The sequence below is a fragment of the Drosophila mauritiana genome, chromosome 2L (genome assembly GCF_004382145.1).
Source record: "Drosophila mauritiana strain mau12 chromosome 2L, ASM438214v1, whole genome shotgun sequence".
Classification (NCBI taxonomy): domain Eukaryota; kingdom Metazoa; phylum Arthropoda; class Insecta; order Diptera; family Drosophilidae; genus Drosophila; species Drosophila mauritiana.
The window spans coordinates 20445968-20466453 of record NC_046667.1 but is presented as its reverse complement, the minus strand read 5'-3'; the positions used below and the strand labels follow the sequence as shown (position 1 = coordinate 20466453).

The window sequence follows — 20486 nt, the reverse complement described above, 5'->3', positions numbered from 1 at the left end:
CTTCCCATACGAGCATCTTGACCAACACAATGGCGCTGGGCAGCAACAATAAATGCGTAATGATAGTCAGTCACTGTCACCCCCAGGAACATCCCATCCACCCGTCCGTCCATCGACAACCCCCAGTGCCCACTGGCCCGCCTTCTACTTGCCATTTCATTTAACTGCTGCGAACAAACAAATGAAACGAAGCTCGAGATCAGCTTTGGCTTCCAACTCGGAGTAAAGTACTTGAGCAGTTCGTTTGGCACTCGAAAAAATGATGCCGAGTCCCCAAAATTGAATTATGGAATAATTACGGCGAGCCAATATATTGAGAGCAGTGCGATACTAAGAATCTCATTTCGCTAATGAGCTGCAAATACACGAAATTTAAGACCGTGCGAATGCAGTTCCTTTTTTTTGCGAGTGCAGCTCAGAGTTTCTTTGACAGTCGCCAACACCAATCATCCCGCACAACTCAGCTCAGATGCCCAGATGCTCCGATGGGCATTGGTCATTTGTTTATTTCATCTGCTGTAAACTGTCATTACTTTGTCATGGGCAATCCGAACAGAGGGGAGCAATCGGGGCCGCAGCTCTGGGCCATTGTGAGGGCGCTTTTCACACGCCTCCTTGGCGATTCTGCTCGCCTTGGTGCTGCAATTTTTCAGGGCTTAACAGGGGAGCATCGCAAAATAAACATAAATGGGAAAAAATGATAAATGGACAGTTCTTATCTGTCTTATCTGTCCTTTTGCTTTCTCCAACTGCTTATCTCGGGGCTACAAATGTGGAAGGTTGTTTACATCTAGTTAGCAGAAACTCTAGGTGAAAACCACCAAATGGGAGCCCATTTATAAAGGGTGGAAAGCGGTTGTCAGGTCAACGGATTCCCGGATTCCTGCCCGAGTCGCATAATCCCCGCCAATCAATCGGGCCATTCATTAGAAGTAAGCCGTCAAAGCTCGAATACATCGCAAACTCAAGAGTCGAACACATAATTAAAAGCTTTTCAAAGACCCCGATATCAAATGCCACAAATCAGTAAACGAACGACCAGGAAAAGCAAATCACCGTGCTCTTGAGGTCTCCGATAGAAGTGCGCTACTGTCCATGCTACGGGCATGTGGATATGTAGATACGAGTATCTCTCTGCTATCGCATATTGTTCGGCATTAATCGCATTACTTATTAAATCAATTAAAAACTTTTTCAAGCGCATAAATAAGAACATTTGTTGCGAACCGAACGCAAAACGGAACACTGGCAATCACAGAGCATAATCCTTTATTGTGTCTGTCTGCCGTCTGCCCTCCGCACTCAGCATTGTTGATTTTGATGTAATTATTCGCACTGCAATTATACAAATCATGGCAATGTTGGTTCGCAGCGCCGCGCCGGCTCCTGCTTTATGTTTTGCCTTCATAATCTGCAATAAAAACACCAGCTGACAGCGGGCGCTGCACATTATTATGTGATTTCAAAGGACTGCGCCGCTGCCATGCAACAACCAGCGGCAACATCCGCGCATTGCATAATGTGTGGAATGCCGTTCGGTAATTTTATACTTTTGCATCCAACCAGCCATCCAGCCAGGCATACAGCCATCAGACCATTCGTCTATGCCAGCACTCATCCATCCATCCATAGCACTGAATATCCATGACCCTTTCTTCTTCCCGGCAGAATGCGAAGTGCAGCAATCGAGTTGAATTCCGGCGAATGGGGAAAATACCTTGCAACTAATATACTCTTTTGGAGCACACATAAAAAAATCGGAAAACCATTTCAGGCTCTTTTGTCAAGTGCTGGAAAATGGGGAAGCAATTTCAAGAGCTTGTGAAAATGTTACTTCAACCCAAAACACTTCTGATTCGTAACCATCCCACTTCGCTGAAATATTTCACAGTTTTTGGTTAATTTAATTATGTTTGCGAGGATTCTCATCAATTAAACTAGTCAAAATATCATCGCATGTATTCTTTTCTATCCGTGCATTATATAAACCGAGCGACATGCAAATGCAAACTACAAGAGGATGAAATGAGAAACCGGGGGAAACCCAATTGATTGAAATATTCATGGAATATCCCTGTAAATTGCTGATGACTTTTGCCGCTGATAGCGTTTAAGGTACAACTGGCATTTTCAGTTCCGAGCTTGTCGAGAAAGTCTGTCAACTTCGTTTTGCCAAGGAGACGCTCCGCTCAAAGGGAGGAAGCGTTTAATTAAAAACATTTTGTATACACATTTGCTTCCTTTTGCCAGATATCCAGATTGTTGCTGCTGATGCTGAATGCTGCTTGCTGCTAGCTGCTTCCAGCTTGCTACTGCTGTGTGTTATTGCGATTCCGTTTGCAATTGCTATTGCCTGAGCTTCCTTTGCCTAAAGTACTCCCATTGCCATTGCCATTGCCCTACCCATACCCATTCCCTCCATTCCCCGGATCTCGAGCTAAAATCACCATCCTGCTCTTGTTAATGATATCACCGAATGGCTGCTTTTGTTGCTGCTGCTGATGTGGCTGCTGTCAGTTGTCTGTTGTCTGTGCTGCTTGTTCGTTGCTGTGTTAATGATATTTAATGATGATGCCAGGGCTGTTCCTGCAGCTGCCACGCCCCCAACCAGCCGGAGTGGGGCAACCACCCATAGAATATTTTGGCATCTCCTCCCATATCCCCGGAACTCACTCCCTCCATTGCACATGCACATGCGAAATTTGTTTGTCTATGCGGGGACGTCATTTGATTTTGTCTGCCTCTCTTGCCTGCTGCCTGGCTTTTAATATGCACCCGAAATATCCTTTGCCTTTTATCCTTTGCAGCCCCTCGTGCCCGCCATCAGTGGTAGGCCCCTGGATCTGAACTAATTTTGGTTAGGCAGGCGCCAGTTATTGCCATGGCTCTCACTCTGCATCCATGAACCCGCAGACTGAGCGAAAAGGGATCTACATTTCTGGGTAACAAGGTTTTCAAGTCTTAAAAATATTTTATTTCATTTGCTGTTATGTTCCCATGTGTATTTATTAAGGAAACGAGTTTCAACAGTTGCAATATTACCTGCAAAATTTCAATTTGATAGATTTTTGATTTGTTGGGCTACGTTGGCTTTTTCGCTATGCAGAGTTCCATTCGATTCCGGCTTTTGACCATCGAATGCCCCCGCGGGCCACAATCATTATCAGTTTTCCGTTCGCTTTTTGGGTCGGATGTCTGCGTCCAAGGGATTCTTCATTTTGTGGCCATCGGAAATACAAATGCACATTTTCAGCTTTGAATTTTCGGCTTTTATCCATCTCTGACTAATTTTTTCCGTTTAGCTGTACGTTGGCATCGAGGTCGGAAATTTAAGAGGAGCAGCTGCCTCACTTGTTGCTCGGTCACTTTGCGTTGCATCCAATGGGCAGTGAACAAATGGTAGTTTGCACCCAAGTTGGTAATTGCTATTTGCCAGCCCGAAGATTGAGCTAATAAAACGTTCATCAGTGCAATCGATGCAAGTCGGAGAATAAATGCAAGAGGCTATATATACACTAGAGACTTCAAATTAATGATCGGCCAAACAGGATAGCTTATCAATAGCTTCTTAGTTTTTTTTAATCATTTGAATGATTGGATAAAGTTTTATTTGACCTGTTTTTGTAGGAAAAACTATTCCGAATTTTGTCCAAGCAGTTCTTCCTAATGAGGAAATAGTCCTCACAGCTAATTTAATATCGCAATAATTGGTATTCCATCAATCATTATACTGGTTTTGGTTAGGGAACCCATTCTTCCAATCCACAGTTGAATACCTCAATTGCGATTACCTGTTTGTGATCACTTATTTAAGCTATCCTCCAACGAAATACACTTTTAGCTTCGTTGGTTCTGGGGGTTAACCAGCCATCGGTACACACATACACGTACCTGCAGCGGGATAATATCTAATTCCGCCTCAAGGACCCGCTCCTAAGGGGTGGGAGTCGAACCCAACTCCCTCTTAATTACTCGGAATCGCGCTTGTCAATCCGTCGCGGTATCCTTCTCCCCGTCCGCCGCCAATGCTTTTCGGCCAACATTCCGCGAGACAGGCAACGAACGGACTAATTTATGCATGCTGGAGTGCCGAGTACTTGTATTTCGTATCTATGAGATACTCTTCTGAACCCGTATCTGCGAGTTTATTTAATATGCGTGCTGCGTCAAAGTTTGTGATGATTATTTTGGCAACGGAGAAAGCGGTGGCGGGGAGGAGGGCAGGGCAGACGGCCGCCACGCCCCCACTTCATGCATACAAAAATAACCAATATTGATTTGTCATGGCGCTGGATTTTCAGCGCGGGCGGGTAGCTTTCAGTGGGAGCGATGATGGTGAGGTTTGGAGGGGATTTTCCCTGGTTCATCGCTTCTCTGTCAACGCTCCTTTGTGTGTCTGCCTTCTACGGTTTTTATTTTTGTTTTCTCTTTATTTATATTTTTTATGCTGTGACCGCTTTTAATAATTTCGGTTACAGCTTCGGATGAGCACACAGAGAGCCACCGCCATATGCAAACAATCCGTGCCGCAAACTCATCCTCCCCATTTTTGCATAGCATTTTTCTCCGTGGCTGCATCTACTTGGATAGATCCAAGAATCGATGTACCCAACTTACAACATGCTTTGTTGCGCTCGAGGAAGATTTATAACTACTGGTGATTGCTGCTGCTAAATATTTATGAAAACAAACACCTCGAAACCGATATAAATATCTCTCATCGAAATGTTGGTTCCATGTAAACATCGAAGTTATTGTATCTCGGAAATATAAAACTCTTTTGAGAAAATTAATCCATTGCATTTGAAAGCCAAACGACAATGAAGGGAAACCTTTGGAATTTCTACCAATTTAAAAGCGTATTTTTTTCCCCTTGCGAGAACATCTTCCAAAAATGTAATTTCGTTTATTAAATTGTTTTGTTTGCCGATTCTTGTTGAGATTTTATTTTTGACGTTGGCCAAAAGCTCTTTGCCAGACAGCCAGCCTCCCTTTTTGTGGCTCGGTGTGTGTGAGTGTGTGTCTGTGTGTTTGTCTGCTTGCATTATGATGTTGATTATGCAGATTATTATTATCAGGCAGAGCATAGGCCGTGGGTCTCAGACTGAGCTTCATCTCGTTGCATGATTCATAGTTAGTTGGCCGAGTGCATGCCTCAATGGTCTGAGCCGCTTAGGCACGCCTGATGGGTTCGGGCCGAAGTAGAGTCCTATAATGGAGCGCCAGCCGAATGCATTCAGTGAACAATTGAAACTTATAATTAGTAGAAGCAGCACACGCACAAAACACCCCGGCACACACACACATACACACAAGGACGCACACGCCGCCGGGGAATATGATTAATACTTCCCAAAGTTATTTGTTATTAGATTACACCTAGCCGGAGTGCACAATGCAAAATATATTGGATTTTAGTCAAAGATAACTTTAGATAATAGACCAAATTCATGTAAAAGATTGTTTTGTTACAATTAGGAATCGCTCGAAGGATCGATTTAATCGATAACTCCGACAGAATGTCGATTATTTCCGATGAGCAGCGGGATTGATCATAAACATATCATAGCAACTATTAGTAAGTGCGAAAGCGGCAAGACAGCCAGTTTATCTAGTCTTTTTTCTCAGTGTTTTGAGCTTGGGATCATTTCGGGACTGCTTTGTACTCGATGGCGCTCCATTGTCTGTTTGCTGGCATTGTCTGCTCGGCTTTGTTTTCATCGCCTACGACGTTGCCTTGCGATAAGAGTCTCTCTTTCTGGGTATTTTGGCGGCTGGGTGGCCGGGAAGGTGGCTGGGGAAGTCGAAACTTCAAATTGAAAACTTTAATTAGAATTATTGTTATTGTTGTTGCTGCTGCTGGCTGCTGTTGCTGTTGGTGCTTCTGCTGCCATTGTCAATGGCTCTTAAGTGCCCAGGCCAACTGAAGCTCACCTTCGTCTGGGGTCTTCTGGTCCTGCAAAAGTTGACGCAAAAGTTTTCCGCAGGAACTTGACGCGTGTTCAACATACTTGAGCGCCTTGTGCTGCCATTCCTTTGCCGACCAGGGGAAATATCCATCCCGACAAGTGCAGTTTTAATATGTTGAAAGTTTTGTTCGGAAATCAGTTAGCCGCTTAGTTTTCTACCCCCGTGGAGAGAATGTCTGGCTCGCTTCCACGCCCCTCGATATTCAAACTCGAAGCGCTTTTATCAATCATCCAATTCAGACGTACCTACATATACAATTATATGTATATGCTGCGCTCAACTATGTACTTCCTGCTTAATTGTCAATTAGTGGGCACATATTTTGTAAACGTTTTTCAAACTCAATCGGCCGCAACCAATGGATCCGCGCCTCCAATCAATTTATTTATTTTCCATTCGGAGCGTTCATCGGAAAAATAATAATACCAAAGAATTCCAAGTAGGGGAACAGCAACCATTAATTAGATAGGCCGCAAATTAGTGGAACATATTCCGCACATATAGAACTCTACACAGGGCACCGTTCTTTTTCGGCCTTAGTCGAGCTCTTTAATTATTAAAAATGAATTTCAATCCAATTTATAATGAGCTGGTTTTGCCAGGTCCATTGTTGCTGTTGTGCGTCGATTCTTTGCCCATATACAAACTGTATTGTGGTTGTGGTCCTATTATTGGATTTCAAACAAATTGCTTTATGGGCAAATCAGATTCACTTAGCGTGTGATTTTTGTGGTGCAAAGTTCGGATACCGCACAGCATTTCTTCACCAGAAATTAGTGAAGGGTTTTAGGAAAACTAAAAGAAGTCCATATATATTAATTATATGCCTGGCTAGATACTTGGCAAAGTATAATTTGATTGGAAAGTTCATAAATGTTGAAGCAAACTGGTTTCATTGCCACCTCCTTTATGTGCTCTTTGATTAATTTTAAAGAAACATCGGACCCCAAATAAGCGTCCAGAACAATCACTTCCAGATAATATAAATATCTCTTCCCCAATCAATCAATGTCATGTCTCCCCTTTGATTGTCCAAACACTTGGTTAAATAAGCAGATATGTATAGGCGAGTATAAAAAGCGAACAATGAACTCAGTCAAATGTCAAGCAATTACAGCACATGCAGATAAAACTTCAGCCGTTCTCATTCGGTAACGATCGAGTGTCGATCATTTATCAATATTCATGGGCCGATCAATTTGACCTCTTGCCACACATTTGTTGTAGCCCCAAACCCCGTAAACCTCCAAATTGTCCGCGTTTCGCCATATTGTTCTAATTGCAGCCATTTGTTTGGCTCTTAGGAGCGAAAATAAACTGTGGAACCCGATGCGGAATAAAGTGAAATGCGTGTCGTTATTTTGAAATCAGCTGTGGCCCAGACACTGTGGAGTGGGTCCCTAATTGATATTAAATAACTCAACGCACACACACGGTACAACCTGTTACGCAAGGCAGATACAAGTATGTATGTATATATATATATATATTTAATAAATGCAAAGCCATAAATAAACCACCGCCCAGGTTGGATGGAGGGGGAAAAACAGAATAAAGAACCCGACACAAAGGCGAGAAAACACCAAATACCCGAAAACAATTTCTCAAATTTCTCAGCTCACAAAAAACACACTAGCGTTTATCATAAAAAAAAAAAAAGAACTTGCCATATTTTATGCATTATTTACGCATTTTACTACCGATGGAACCGTGACTAATTAAGCAATTTTTGAGCCAAATCAGAGGCCGCGTTTTCGCTTCGCCATTAAGGCTTACTAATTATTTATGGTCTTAATGATAAGTTTTTTTTCGGCTTTTGTTCGTTTTTGAATTCTTTTTATGTCCATGCCATTGAAAAATCGATGTGGTGTTATCCGTTTTTGTTTTTACGCTTCCCTGAAAGGTTTCGTTGAAATCGTTGACAGAAGCACGAAATTCGATTGGATGTATTGGAGATTTTCTGGCCATAAAATCGGTTGTTTTTAATATAAATCAGATTTTAAAGAAATTCGAATGGGAAAGCACTAAACTAAGTTTGTATCTAGTTTGACATAACTAAGAAATTATTATAAAGTCTGGCAACAACTAAATAAACTAATTTAACCTTTTAGGAAAAGTTATGTAGCTACGGATTTTATGTAGCTACCTCTGCCTATCTTTATTCTCAATCTTGTTCTACTAGCAGGGTACCATAACTTCGACTTCAGACTCAGCCCTTCCCGTTCCGAATCTACTTGACTTTTATTTCATAAGTTTTAGAGCCTTCATTAAACCATTTTTACAGCCACGACCTGACTTTTGTTTTAGCTGGCCATCTTGGGCTGCTCTTTTTAATTCCCGTCGCTGATTGCCTGTGCCCAGTTCCCCATCGATTCTGAGCCCGATTCGTTTTCGTTATTGCCATCTATAAGTGCGTAATTTACTTAAGCTGCTTTCGGCTTAATATGCGCATTTTAATAGATTTGTTCCACTATCGTCAGGGCAATAAATTAATAAAACGCTCAGCCGCAGCGACCAACCTGCCTTCTTTCTCCTTTTGCAGTCCCGCTTCAGCGTTTCCCTTTAGCTCTGGCCTATCCATGCATTCTGCACTTGGCTGGGGCTTGGTTATGGGCATTACACTGGAAGAAATTATACTCAAACGCAGCTAACTCGAACGAATTGGGGCACAATGCGATTTGATCGTCAATTTGGTAAGCTGGCAATTATACTGTTTTATTCACCGGACCACGTGGAGTGACAAAACATTGCAGTTAAGTCACATCCGACCCAAGTGGTGTGCATATTTTCGCTCAGTGCCGAGGTGGGGAGCGGGTTTGAAAGCTTTTCAGCTGCGGCTGAGTGCCTCTAAGATGCAACTAATGATAACGGCGGCACAGACACCGACTATGGCCATGTGGATGGGCTTGGGCTCGGGTCTGGGCATGGCTTGCTTTTAGGGGCTGTGGCAGAGATGCAGCTAGTAGATGCAGCTCGATTAAGCTGCTTACCTCTGCAGGGGCGTTGCATTTTGGGTGTAGCTGCCGCATCAGCGAGGTCGCCACAGCTGACAGCTCAATGGCCCCATGTGGGTTGAGTTTGTTTTGTGTCAGCTCACAGTTGGCTCCATTCATAATTATCAACCTGGCAAGCTGCCTGCCTGCCCGTCTCACCTTTTCCAGCTGAGAGCGGGGGAAAACTGGAGGAAAAGGCGGACGGCATCGCTGCGCTTTTCACGCTTTGGCGGCTCATTAAAAGAACCGCAACTGACATTGCCTTTTGTCCCAAAACTTGCACGGACACACCGACCACGCCTCCTTAGCACTGAGAACAATTTACACTATATATTATTGTTAACTGGAGAAATTAACCAGATTCTCATCGATTGTATTAAACTTCACTAGTCTGTAACTAACCCTGTATCTTTATCAAACAAAGTGTTTAGTAGGAAGCAATCCAAACATGTCGATGCACTTTTCAAGAACGCACTCGAACTCGGATTGCAGTGTAGGCGTTGCAGCGGGCGTTGGTTATTGTGCCACATGCAGAAGAGCTTCGAGAGATGCAGCCAACCCCTTTGGCTATGAATTATGCTCGCTCGCACAAGATTGATAGTTCTCTGCAGGCTCCATAGGCGTCATCCCCGTCATAATGTTCTTCTTTGGGGCCTGGCCAAATGCCGTTAGCCGGCTCCATACCTACATAAATCTATCGGTGTGCAAATTCGCCCGATGTCATTCCCGTGACCCAGTTAGTTCGCCCCAAAGTGAGCGAGCGGCCCCTTTAATTAGCATATGCTGAGGCAGGTGCGCGGGTTTGTGCGAAGCGCGATAATTTGTGGATGACTGCCATTTGAATATTGCCCCTTTAACTAAGGAATATTTTGGGGCACAGAGCCCATTTGAGGGCGTACCGAAGGGGTGACACTGGGATGAGACACTGGTGTCGAATGGGGCAGCACCAGCACAGAGAGAATTGCAAATTGACCTGCTCATTATGGAATTTGGCTCAACGGAAATTTGGTCATCAATTTGCGGCACTTTAAAAAGGGTTAACAGGAATTTTTAAAAGGGAGAAATATATTTTTGGACAGGATATAATGGATAGGTTTGAAAAGGAAATATAAATCAGGCACGTTCACAACTAAATCTCTGCATATTTAGCTAACTCTAGAGATAGTAAATGGTTGTTTCACTCATCGTGCGTATCGTGAGCACTTTACTACGTAATTGTGAGTCCTGAGAAAGTTATAAATCTCAGCATCGCTTCTCACCGCCTCCCAAAGACTTCCAGTAGTGGCATTTCGAGCCGGAGCCAGAGCCAGAAGACATTTCACTGCATCAACAAGTATGCAGCAATTTGAATTTGGCTTCTCTGCATAACAGAAATCCCTTCTGGCATTCACCTCCGGCACGTGTGCGAGTGGGCTTATACCCATAGAGACCTGTTCTAATCCCTCTGCATCCCATGCATCCATCCACCTCTGCTCTGCTCTGCTCTGATGTCTGGCCCGAAAGAGGTTAAATCCAATTCGGTTCAGCTTTTTGGTGGCCTCTTCGAAATTCCCTCCTGCGCAAACAACAACAATGGGTGCACAGAGTCAGCCTGGGGTCAGTCGGAAAAAAGCAGAGTGAAGTGAAATAAAATAAAATGTATAAGAGGAAAGTCTAGATTTCCAGAGTGCAGCAGCCACTTCAATTTCAGTGTAATCCCTTTAAACGTGAAACTACAATCGAACCCCACATGAGTTTCAATTTCAGGGAGTGGAAATCAATTTTAGATGCCGCTACACTTTATTCGATTTCATTACTCCTCCATTTTATTACATTTCATGTATGGACAATCAAACATTGATGTCAGAATTTAATATGCTGTATAAATCGTTTTGAGCCATTGACACATTCATGCGATCGTTCATTCGTTCGTATTTCGTATTTTGTATTTTGTATTTCGTATTCGTATCCGTAGAATCAACAAACCAGAGTTGTCTCCATGGAATGTAACTCCCATCTCCGTCACCCATTTTTCGGTATTTGTATGGAAAAAATATTTATATTTACACGCAACTCATACAGCGGCGTCGCCACTCCACATATACATACATATATTTTTCGTTATTTTTTGTACTTTTCTGTTTTGTGAATAGCACACATACACAAATATGTATCTATAAAATAAAAAAAAAGAAGAGCGGATGGAGAATTTTCACTCTTATTGCTTTTCGAAGCTTTTCCATGGTTCACATTTCATTTATTTTCACTCCAGCCTGCATGGCCGTGTGCACTTCACAACTTAATACACTTTATTATTGAAAATATTTTTTATTACAAGTGGGCTGGGCCTGTGATCGCTGAGAGGGTTTCCCGGAATTATTCGTTGGGGTCTGTGTACTTATGTATGTGCGTGTAGTCCTCATACCTCCTCATCCTCCCATTTTTTCAGCTCTTTCTTTTCATTTTTGGCCCTGACACGCAGCTCTCATAGTTCCGTTTGTTGGGCATTGATTTGCTGCACTCGTTTCCACGAAATACAAATATAAATACAAGCAGTGCCAACACTCTTTTCATGCATACACATAGTAGTAGCCACTTTCGTAGCATTTTTATATGCTTTTTATAGCTGCCTCTCTGATTTTGATATTCATGTTGCATGTTGCTGACTTTTGAAGTTTTTGGCAATTGGAACTTTTTCTTTCTGTCGAGTGGGCGGAGTTTTGGGTTGGCCCCCAAAAAACGAAAATGAAAAAAACATTGGATAGCCCTCTCTGCATTGTTTTTTCTTCTTTTAATTTGCATTTATTTTTCGCTTTTATACGTTTCATTTTTGAGGTTTTTCGGCGGGGATGTCAATTTTTTGTTTCGTATGCAAATCTCGCCCGAACTTCTTTAATGAACTAATTTTGCGGCAGAGCTGCGATCTCGTCCGATTATTTATGTATTTCTCGCTTACTCTCGCAACGCTGAATTCAATTAGGCCTCCCATCCCCGTTTATTTGTGTGGCGTTTGCCGAATGGCTGGCTGCCTGCCTCATTTGCAAAAGTTGCCCAAGAAAAGATTCGCTCCACAGCCTCACTCGCTGTTTTGTGTATGTGTCAGTTTGATAAATGATATCAATTTCTTATAGACCCCGCACACACACACACACACACAACGCACATCGCAGAGGGCATCAAAGTTTGTTTTAGAATGTTTCTGTTTTGCCTTGCTGGCGCTGCCTTCCCCTTCAAGTCCAAGTCCACTTTTGCCAATTTGACACTTTTAGCGATGCGCGTGTGCCTTGGCACTTGAATTTCAAATGTATCTCAAGGCCTGTCAGTTGGGAGCATGAATTTTTAATGCGGAATGGGGCAATCTCTTAGGGAGCCCGTACTCCTCCCAATATGCTAATCGACCAAGCGAGTTGAGTCGCATCAAGCGGAAAACTTTTTCATTCCCAGATTTGACTAAGTAAATTAACCCAAGAAATGCTCCCGAAGAGTAAATGCTGTGCGGCGAACAAGGGCAACAGGTATATCATCAGCACCGTTTGAATTATTTTTAATGTATATGATTACCGACCCTATAATTATGCTCTATATTATATATATTTATATATGTGGACTTAATTACCCTTGTCCAAAGTATTATATAACCAAATAATCTCTGCCAAAATTAAAATGCCAACGGACATTCATAACGAGCATACAATTAACACAAATTCCCATTGGCAGCCAGCTATTAGTCCAGAAAAACACACATCGCAGATACATTTGTATCTGCAGACCCACCAAGTAGCCAGATAAAAAAAAATAGAACCGGCGACAGACGGTCGACAAAAAGGGCCGCGGGGCAAACGGTTCCCAGATCTCCCATGTAAATGGCATAGAAAAAATAGAAGGGAGGGCGGGATGGGATGGCGGCCTAGAAAAACTTTCGGCCACTAATCTATAATGCTGTCAGCCATTAAACAACTGAAAAACCAAATTTGTAACTCATTAGGCAGGAGGGAGAAAGAAGGGAGAGAGGGGAAAGACATAAAAAACAAAATAAGAAAAACGAAACTAGCCAAAGTGAACGACTGATAAATGCCACTCGGCTTGGCTGTCTCATTTGGACTGCCAAATAATATTTAATTATAAACAAATAAACGAGACCCCGGGGTTATTCACGTCCCGTAAAAGGTGCCGAGTGATTAATTATTATGTCAGGGAATTAAATCAAATATTTGAGTTGGCACAGCATTGCAGGCTTATCGCTGTGTGTCTGTTCGAAATCACGAAATGCAAATAAAAATGACTTTAAGAAAGTCCAGGGAAGATGGGGAAAATGCCATAATAATTTCTTCTTTCGCTGGCCTGGCGGCGGCATGAAAAATTGAAAAGCCAACAGGCCAGGCCGCGTTCAAAGATAACATAATCCATGGCCTGGAACCGTGAGCAACCTTTTTCGGTTTTGTTTTCATTTTCAAGGGAGACGGGCAACGAAAGAGGCAGATAGCGAGGGAAAACATTAGCATATATCAATGCCAAATGCAAATAAATCATCAATAACATTTCTCTGCCACTTATGCACCACTTACAGATACTTACCCGGCGACGAAGACACACACATACCTGGAGAACTGCAGCTGTGCAGCCAGCATTATTCTCCTGGAGGAATGGAAGGTGGAGTGGAAGGAGGAGAACCCAACGCCAACGCGTCTCGCCGACTGTCATGTGCGAGTTTTGTGGCCCCTAACTAAGGCGCCTTGCATAAATTTACGCCAGGGGATAAGCCAAAAAAAAGAAAGCGGGGGAAGGATGAGAAGAATACTGGCAAGGCAAACATAAAGCAATTTTATGCGTTTTTAAAATGCGGCAATTGACTGAAACAACAAAAGCGAACGGAGAGACGAGTGGAAAATTCAGGCAAGCCGCATGTGAGCACGTTTTCCGCTTTTCCGAAGGGTAAATCAAATACGAGGCCCAGACCGCATCGAAAGGAACAAGTACCCAGGTCCCAGGAACCAGTAACCAGTACCCAGTACCCAATACCCTCTGCCATATCTCGGTCGCTGATAAGCAATATAACGCAAATGCTTGATGGTTTGTTGACGACCAACAAAAGTTCTTGAGCGTGTGTGTAAACATTGGCCCGCCCGCCAGTCCTGGAAGTGCTGAAAAACAGAAAGTAGCAGCAGCAAGCAGCGCAGAGCATCTGAAAACGGCAGCAAGGACATCGAAGGAGCCAGCGGTTATAAATGCGCTACAGTTACAAATTGTAGCCACAGCTGTGCGTGTGTGTTTTGGTGCTGTGCGGCACATGTGCGCTCTAAACCATTTATAAATGTAACAAAAGCAACGCACACACGCCAACGCCACCAGAAAAGCGAGACGGGAAAAAGTCGGGGAAAACAGTGAAAAGCTGAAAGCTCTTGGCACAAGTGCAATGCATAAATATAAACAAAGAGATACGAACTGAAGACAGCGAAAATACAAGGTGTAATGTTTTTTTTGTTGTGATTAACAACAAGTCCTGCCATAAATTCATAATTTAAGGCAGATGTATTTAACTTAAACTGCTAAGCTGTAGATTTAAACCAAATCAATCGCCTGATCTTAATATTCATAATTCAAGCAAACAAAATAAGGTGCAACTTAACCCTTTGCAACAACAACTGCAGTTGGGATGTATGTGAAAACAAGCAAAAGTGATCATAAATCGATGAAGTGAAAAATTAATTAACCCAATGGGTGTTCAAGAAATGGAATTTCCCTACGAAGCAAAGGTGCGCCGTCGTTCGTGGTTGTGTGATAATAGTGCAATTTCCGCAATTGTATCTACAAGATACATTAGCGTAGCGTCTGTAATTTTGTGTGTTGGTTTAATAGCATCTCGACACAAGAAAAATATTTTAAATTGAGCAATTTATATGCCAAATGTGTAATTTTGATGTTTGGCCGAGATACATTTCGTGTGTGTGCCGAGCAGATGTCGACTAAGCAGGACTGCAGGAACTTTAATTGCGACCAGTTGGTGAAGTGAAGTGTGTGCAGCAAACCGAACAACATTGAGATACAAAGCGTATCCATAAGATACTTTTGCAGCAGGCTGTGTACGTATGTGTGTGTGTCTGCGTGTGTGATGTGCTACAATAAACTTGCAAAGAACATTAATTGCAACTGCTACTAGTCGTATGGCAGATGGTTTAGTTGGATCTCGAAGCTAAGCGAATTTGTATCCATGAGATGAATTTTTAACAGTCCAGAAAGATGTGAGATACACGAAATGAGATAGAATAAACCGCTTTTTTGCCGCCTTAATTCCACAAATGCAGTTTATCCGAAACCAATCCATCACTGACCCATTTACCCCTTCTATTTCCAGAGCATCGTCCACAATTAGCGCCATCGTAGTCAGGGAGCCAAGAAGCAACCAATGGAACATGTTGATGCCGGTGCGGGAGTACAACAAGCACATAGCCAAAATACCAAATTGCAAGATGAGGCAGCGGCCAACGCTTAGAGCCACCTTCGCATCCCTGCTGCTGCTCCTCCTCAGTGCCCAGACGCTCGATCCGGCGGCTGCCAGTGGATCAGCCGGAAGTGGTGCCGCAGCGGCCGGAGCTGCAGGTCCTGCCGCGTCCGGTGGCGCGGGTGGCGGGAGTCTGAGTAGTGGAGCCCCCACTCTCATTGCCAATCTCACGGAACCAGGCAGTCCCGGTGTGTATAATTCGACAATGGGTTAATGCTAATTACCCGTATATATGTACATGGCATTTACGTGGCAGTTTGCTGACCTTTTTACCTTTTTGCCCTCAACGTAAACGACGTCGTCATTTCGGTATTTGCTAGAGGTTTATGCGGAGTCGTTTCTATGAAAATCGCTTACAAGAGCATTCATTCAAATCGAACGAACAAATTAAATTAGAATATGATTTTAAATAAATATTATTCTTTTCTAAGACCAGCGAGTTACTAAATAAGTAATGTCGCTTTTCGCCAAGTGCAGAATTCATGATATTCTTAGCATAAACTTAGAATATACGTCCGTGCCGATGTCTGTGTGTATTTCCTTGTGCGCATTTCCGGTTTCTGCTTCCGGTTGCCACGCGGCGGGGGTGGCAAAAACTATTAGCCACTTGGCGCTAAACAACGCCACCCACGCCCACTCTACCCCGCTACTGAAGCAAAACACTAAGCATCAATTAACCCAATTTTCAGAATCCATTTTCACCTGCAGTTACGGTTTCAGCTCACAGCTCCGGAGCTTTGGCCTCTTCTAAGTATTTTCTAGCTGCGTGTTTCACAGCTCCATGCTTACATATACAAATATATGCATTGCTATGCTTTTTTTTTTGGAAAAGAGTTGCTCCCTTGCGCTTTTTTCTTTCAGCAAATACCCAAGTGGCGGTGTTGAAACCAACGTCCAACGTCCAGGTCTCAATTCCCCAGACCCACCTAATCCTATAGGTTTAATGCCGGGCACTGTTGTCCAGACTTTTTCGTGTTCCGTGCCGTTTCTTCCTTCTTTCGCAGGCGTTGGCGCTATTGTTGTAGTTTGGTTTGGATTGGTCACTGGATCTGGATATGGATTGGAAATGGAAATGGAGTGGAAGCTGAAATCATAATTAATCCATTCATTTTCAATTTTTTTCAGCTTAAATAATTCACACAAATCTTTTCAGCAATAAATATGAATTCTTTCGCAGCATTTAACAATGAATATTTCAGCAAACAAATGTTTTTTTCAGCCAAGGTTTCCTTATTTGTTTTAAATAACATGGGATCCAATTACAAATTGATGAGCAGGTAATGAACGTAGAAAGAAAAAAATTGAATCATTTTAATTTGGAAACGCCACTGTTGCAAACTTTGATTTGCATGTAAAGTCATAAATAATTCATTTTAACACATTCAACATTTATGAATAATTTTTTCTGTGCTCTTTATATTCTAGCTGTCGCTATTAATCAAATTATACGTTTACTACATGCATTTTTAAATTGTTTATTTATGTCGCTACGTTTATGCAGCCGCCTGGAAATTTTGTGTGACAGAGTGTCATAAACTGCAGAATGCGGGTGGCCATCTTACCTGGCGCTTGATTGATTCCACCAGCCAAAAAATAAACACCTGGAACGACGCCAGATGTCGAGGATAATAAATTTGCCGGGATTCGACTACACTTGGGATACATTTTCTGGAAGTCAGCTGCACGACTCAAAGTGTACGAAATGGAAATGTAGATATTGTTATTAAAAATGTCAAATCGTCTTAGACTGCAGAAATAAAGCTAAAATTTATATTTCTTAAAAGAAATTCTGCTTAACGAATTGGTAAATTAAGACTGCCTTTCAAAAAATTATGATGCTCAATGCTTGTGCTCAAGAAATGATATGTTCATTCGTCAACGATATTATAATCTGAACTTTAGGAATTATATGATCTTAATGCCTGCATAAATTGTAAAATAAACTACAAGAATGTACCAGTTAGTAACTGATTCCGTCCGCAGCCTGACAACTATGTTAACTAACCTTAAGATCTGGAAATAAAAACTAATTTATATAAAGTACTGGGAATGGTCTTGTGGTGTGTCATCCTTTTTGGTTTCGTTTACATGGTGAACTGTCGATCAAGCAACTCCTCGTTGCCGATGGAGTGGAGGGTCGGGGACGCAGGATGTTGTCTTAACCTGTCCATAAAGATGGCACTCCTCGGCCTACACGATTGCCGTTAAGAACTCGTTTTAATCTGAGACTTTTACCTACCTTCCTGCGGTGTGTTCTGCGGTGCTGTGCTGAGCTGTGGCTCTTGTTATTGCCGTTTGCCGTGAGATACGTCTTTTATGCACTTTCTGACTGCATCTTGATAGGCCGGGGACGGACCGGGCCAAAAAGATTGACTCCGGTCTAGTGTTGATAAGACCCGCTCGAACGGCCGATAAAGTCAATCAATCAGCTGGCAGACAGCCGCGGCTCAAAGCGGACTTAATTATCTGTTTAGATAACCGAGGGGCCAAAAATAGCCTACGTTCGTGTGAGTGTTATGTTAAATATGCTACAAAAGCGGTAATTTAATATGCCAATTGTGTGGCGAACAATGACCACAGTTGGCTTATGGTTATGACCATGTTTAGCGCTGGCTTTTAGAGATGCTCGAACATAGCGCGGAATGGCCTTTATAAACATATTAACAAGCCATTTGAGCAGCTTAACAATTCGCTTGAAAGCACCTGGGAAATAGTGAAGATATACGGCATATAATACAGAATTCATTCATAAAATTGATTTACATACATGGATGTCTGGTATAATAAAACCACTCTTTGTTCGTTTTAGGAAAATCAACTTATGCATTAGTAACCGTAGGATACATATTAACTTTAAATTTACAGCAATATTTATACACTTAATTTTGCACATTCTGGCTGAAAGAATTTATCTTAAATCTGATTTCGTTAAATTGCCTCTAAAATTATGTGCTGAACAATTTGCCAATCCAATTCCTGCCGAACTTAGAGCCACCCAAGAGGAAAACTTGTCGATTGCCAGGCCCTGGCCGAGCAGAAATAAAACTTTCACATAATGGCTTCGAAAGTTCCACACCCCGGCGCAGTATTGAGCTTACCTTTTTGCTTTGGCCTGGCCCAAAACTTGTCCTTTTCGCCTGCCAAACAAATAGTTGGCCATAAGAAGTTGTTCAAATATTTATTTACTTTTTCAAGTTGCGAGCATATTTCTTTATATTTTTTTGGAGCCGTGTGTGTGTATATGTTGTGCGTTCTTCTTGCCCGGTTTGGTCCAATGTTTATGTATAATTCCCTGGGCAAAGTTGGCAGCTACCACCAGGTGGCAGTTGGTGTGGCTGCTGCTACTTCTCACACTCCTACCAGACCAGACCAAACCAATAACAAATCTTTTCATTAGTTGCGTTAGACAAGTTAGTTAAAAAGTGCACTTTAGGCAAACAAATGCGTGTCTGCAAGAACGAAAAATTCAAAACAAAACCAAATTGAATGGGACAGGAGAGAAATCAGGTAAGCCAATAACCAGGAGGAACTTGCTCGGTACTTCGACGGAGGCGAAACTTTTGTGGGGGCTACTGAGCATAATGAAAGCATAACATTTAGTTAGCACTTGTGCATTCGCTATATAAACTGAAGCCCCGGCCCTGCTTGTACCTACACCGGATAGACAACAACTTTTCATTAATAACTCAAAAATGTTTTGTCTTCAAAAAGTTCAGCTCACTCCTCGCAGTTCGGGATCAGAACGCTTCTTCGTTCCGTACGAAACTTTTATACTGCTGTGCTGAAAACAAATCAAAGGAGTTTCCGACAAAGTTATTATTCCTCTTTTTTATTTTTCCGATGGGCACTGGGGCTCTGGTGGAACAGACTGTGACAAACAATGACAACGGCAATGAGCAAGCCCAGCCATGACAATGGCAATTAAAGCTGCAGCAGCTACGGGCAACAGCTACAGCTTCAGCTACGGAATCGGTCCAAAGTTGGTCCGTAAAAAGCATGGAAACCAGTATGGCAAATGGGTAAGAAGTCTGGTAATAAAGGAAAATTATGATGATTTTCTATTTGGCATCGCGCTGAACAAAATCGTTTGGCGCGAAAACAAAGAGCCATAAAACCGGGTCGATTCCGAGAGTGAGTCCCACTAACCACTTACCAGCGAGCATCAAAGGAGAAAGCGGAGAGAACCAAGTGGAAAAGAAATTAAATGACAGGAAAATATAAGTATTAAGCGATAACATTGTTTTCCTATCCCGAGAGCGTTAAGTGAAATCATTCACAGTCGAAGGAACTGGCGACACGATTAAAAATCCGCACAAAGGATTGCGCAAATGGAAAATGAAAAGTGGGCAAACTTATAGATGTCAATAAGTTCGAGGAACTTAAACTTTAAACAAATGTCCTTGACGGATGATCCTTATTATAATATCAGGACTTAAAATAGCACTATATACAATATTCCTCTATGACCTTATACAAAGAACTTTTTTGGACCATACAAATAGTGCCATATGCACCATATTTTAAAATAAATGTTGGACCCTTTGATTTTGCCTTTATTTAATCGTTCAACTCTTTGAAAAATTGCTGTATGAATGATTTTCCAGTTTCCTGTCAAAGCGCCCGCAATTTCAATTTCCATTCTGACAAGTGCCCTGCTGCTCCTCCTACTCCTACTTGTCGTTCATTATCTGCTTTGTAATGTCTGTTTATTAACAATAACGTGTATAAAAAAGGCTGCTCAGACCGAGGAAAATGGCTGAGAAGAAAGCAAAGGAAAGGCGAAACGGCAAAGGGAAAGCGCAAATAATGTTTAAACAATTTGTTGTCGTTTCGTTTCATTAAATGTCCATTCGCCCCCATTGCCCAGCCCCCGGGCGCCGTCTCCTCCCGTCCTCCACTCGACATCAACTGACTACTAGACTACTAGACAGTATTCCGTATTTTGTATCTGGGCCGGGGGCTGTCATTATAATTTGCAAAAACTCGCTGGGAGAGCGAAAAAAAATTAGCAATAAAATGAAAAGCAAAGTGAAATGGCCGCAGGA

General features: G+C 42.4%; 1 protein-coding gene across 5 annotated transcripts in view; it reads left to right on the top strand.

The window, feature by feature from the left end:
- The window catches only part of LOC117136861, a 69571-nt gene extending 52090 nt beyond the window's left edge, over positions 1 to 17481 (top strand). For 2 of the 5 annotated variants that reach the window (XM_033298286.1, XM_033298126.1), the window contains one exon: positions 13510 to 13846. In XM_033298286.1, coding sequence (XP_033154177.1) covers positions 13510 to 13757 — 248 coding nt within the window. In that variant the 3' untranslated portion in view covers positions 13758 to 13846. Of the gene's footprint in view, positions 1 to 13509; positions 13847 to 14454; positions 14696 to 15294 lie in introns of those variants that run through there. The other 3 variants (XR_004459117.1, XM_033298205.1, XM_033298002.1) reach the window with 3 other exon arrangements.
- Positions 17482 to 20486: the final 3005 nt, after the last annotated feature.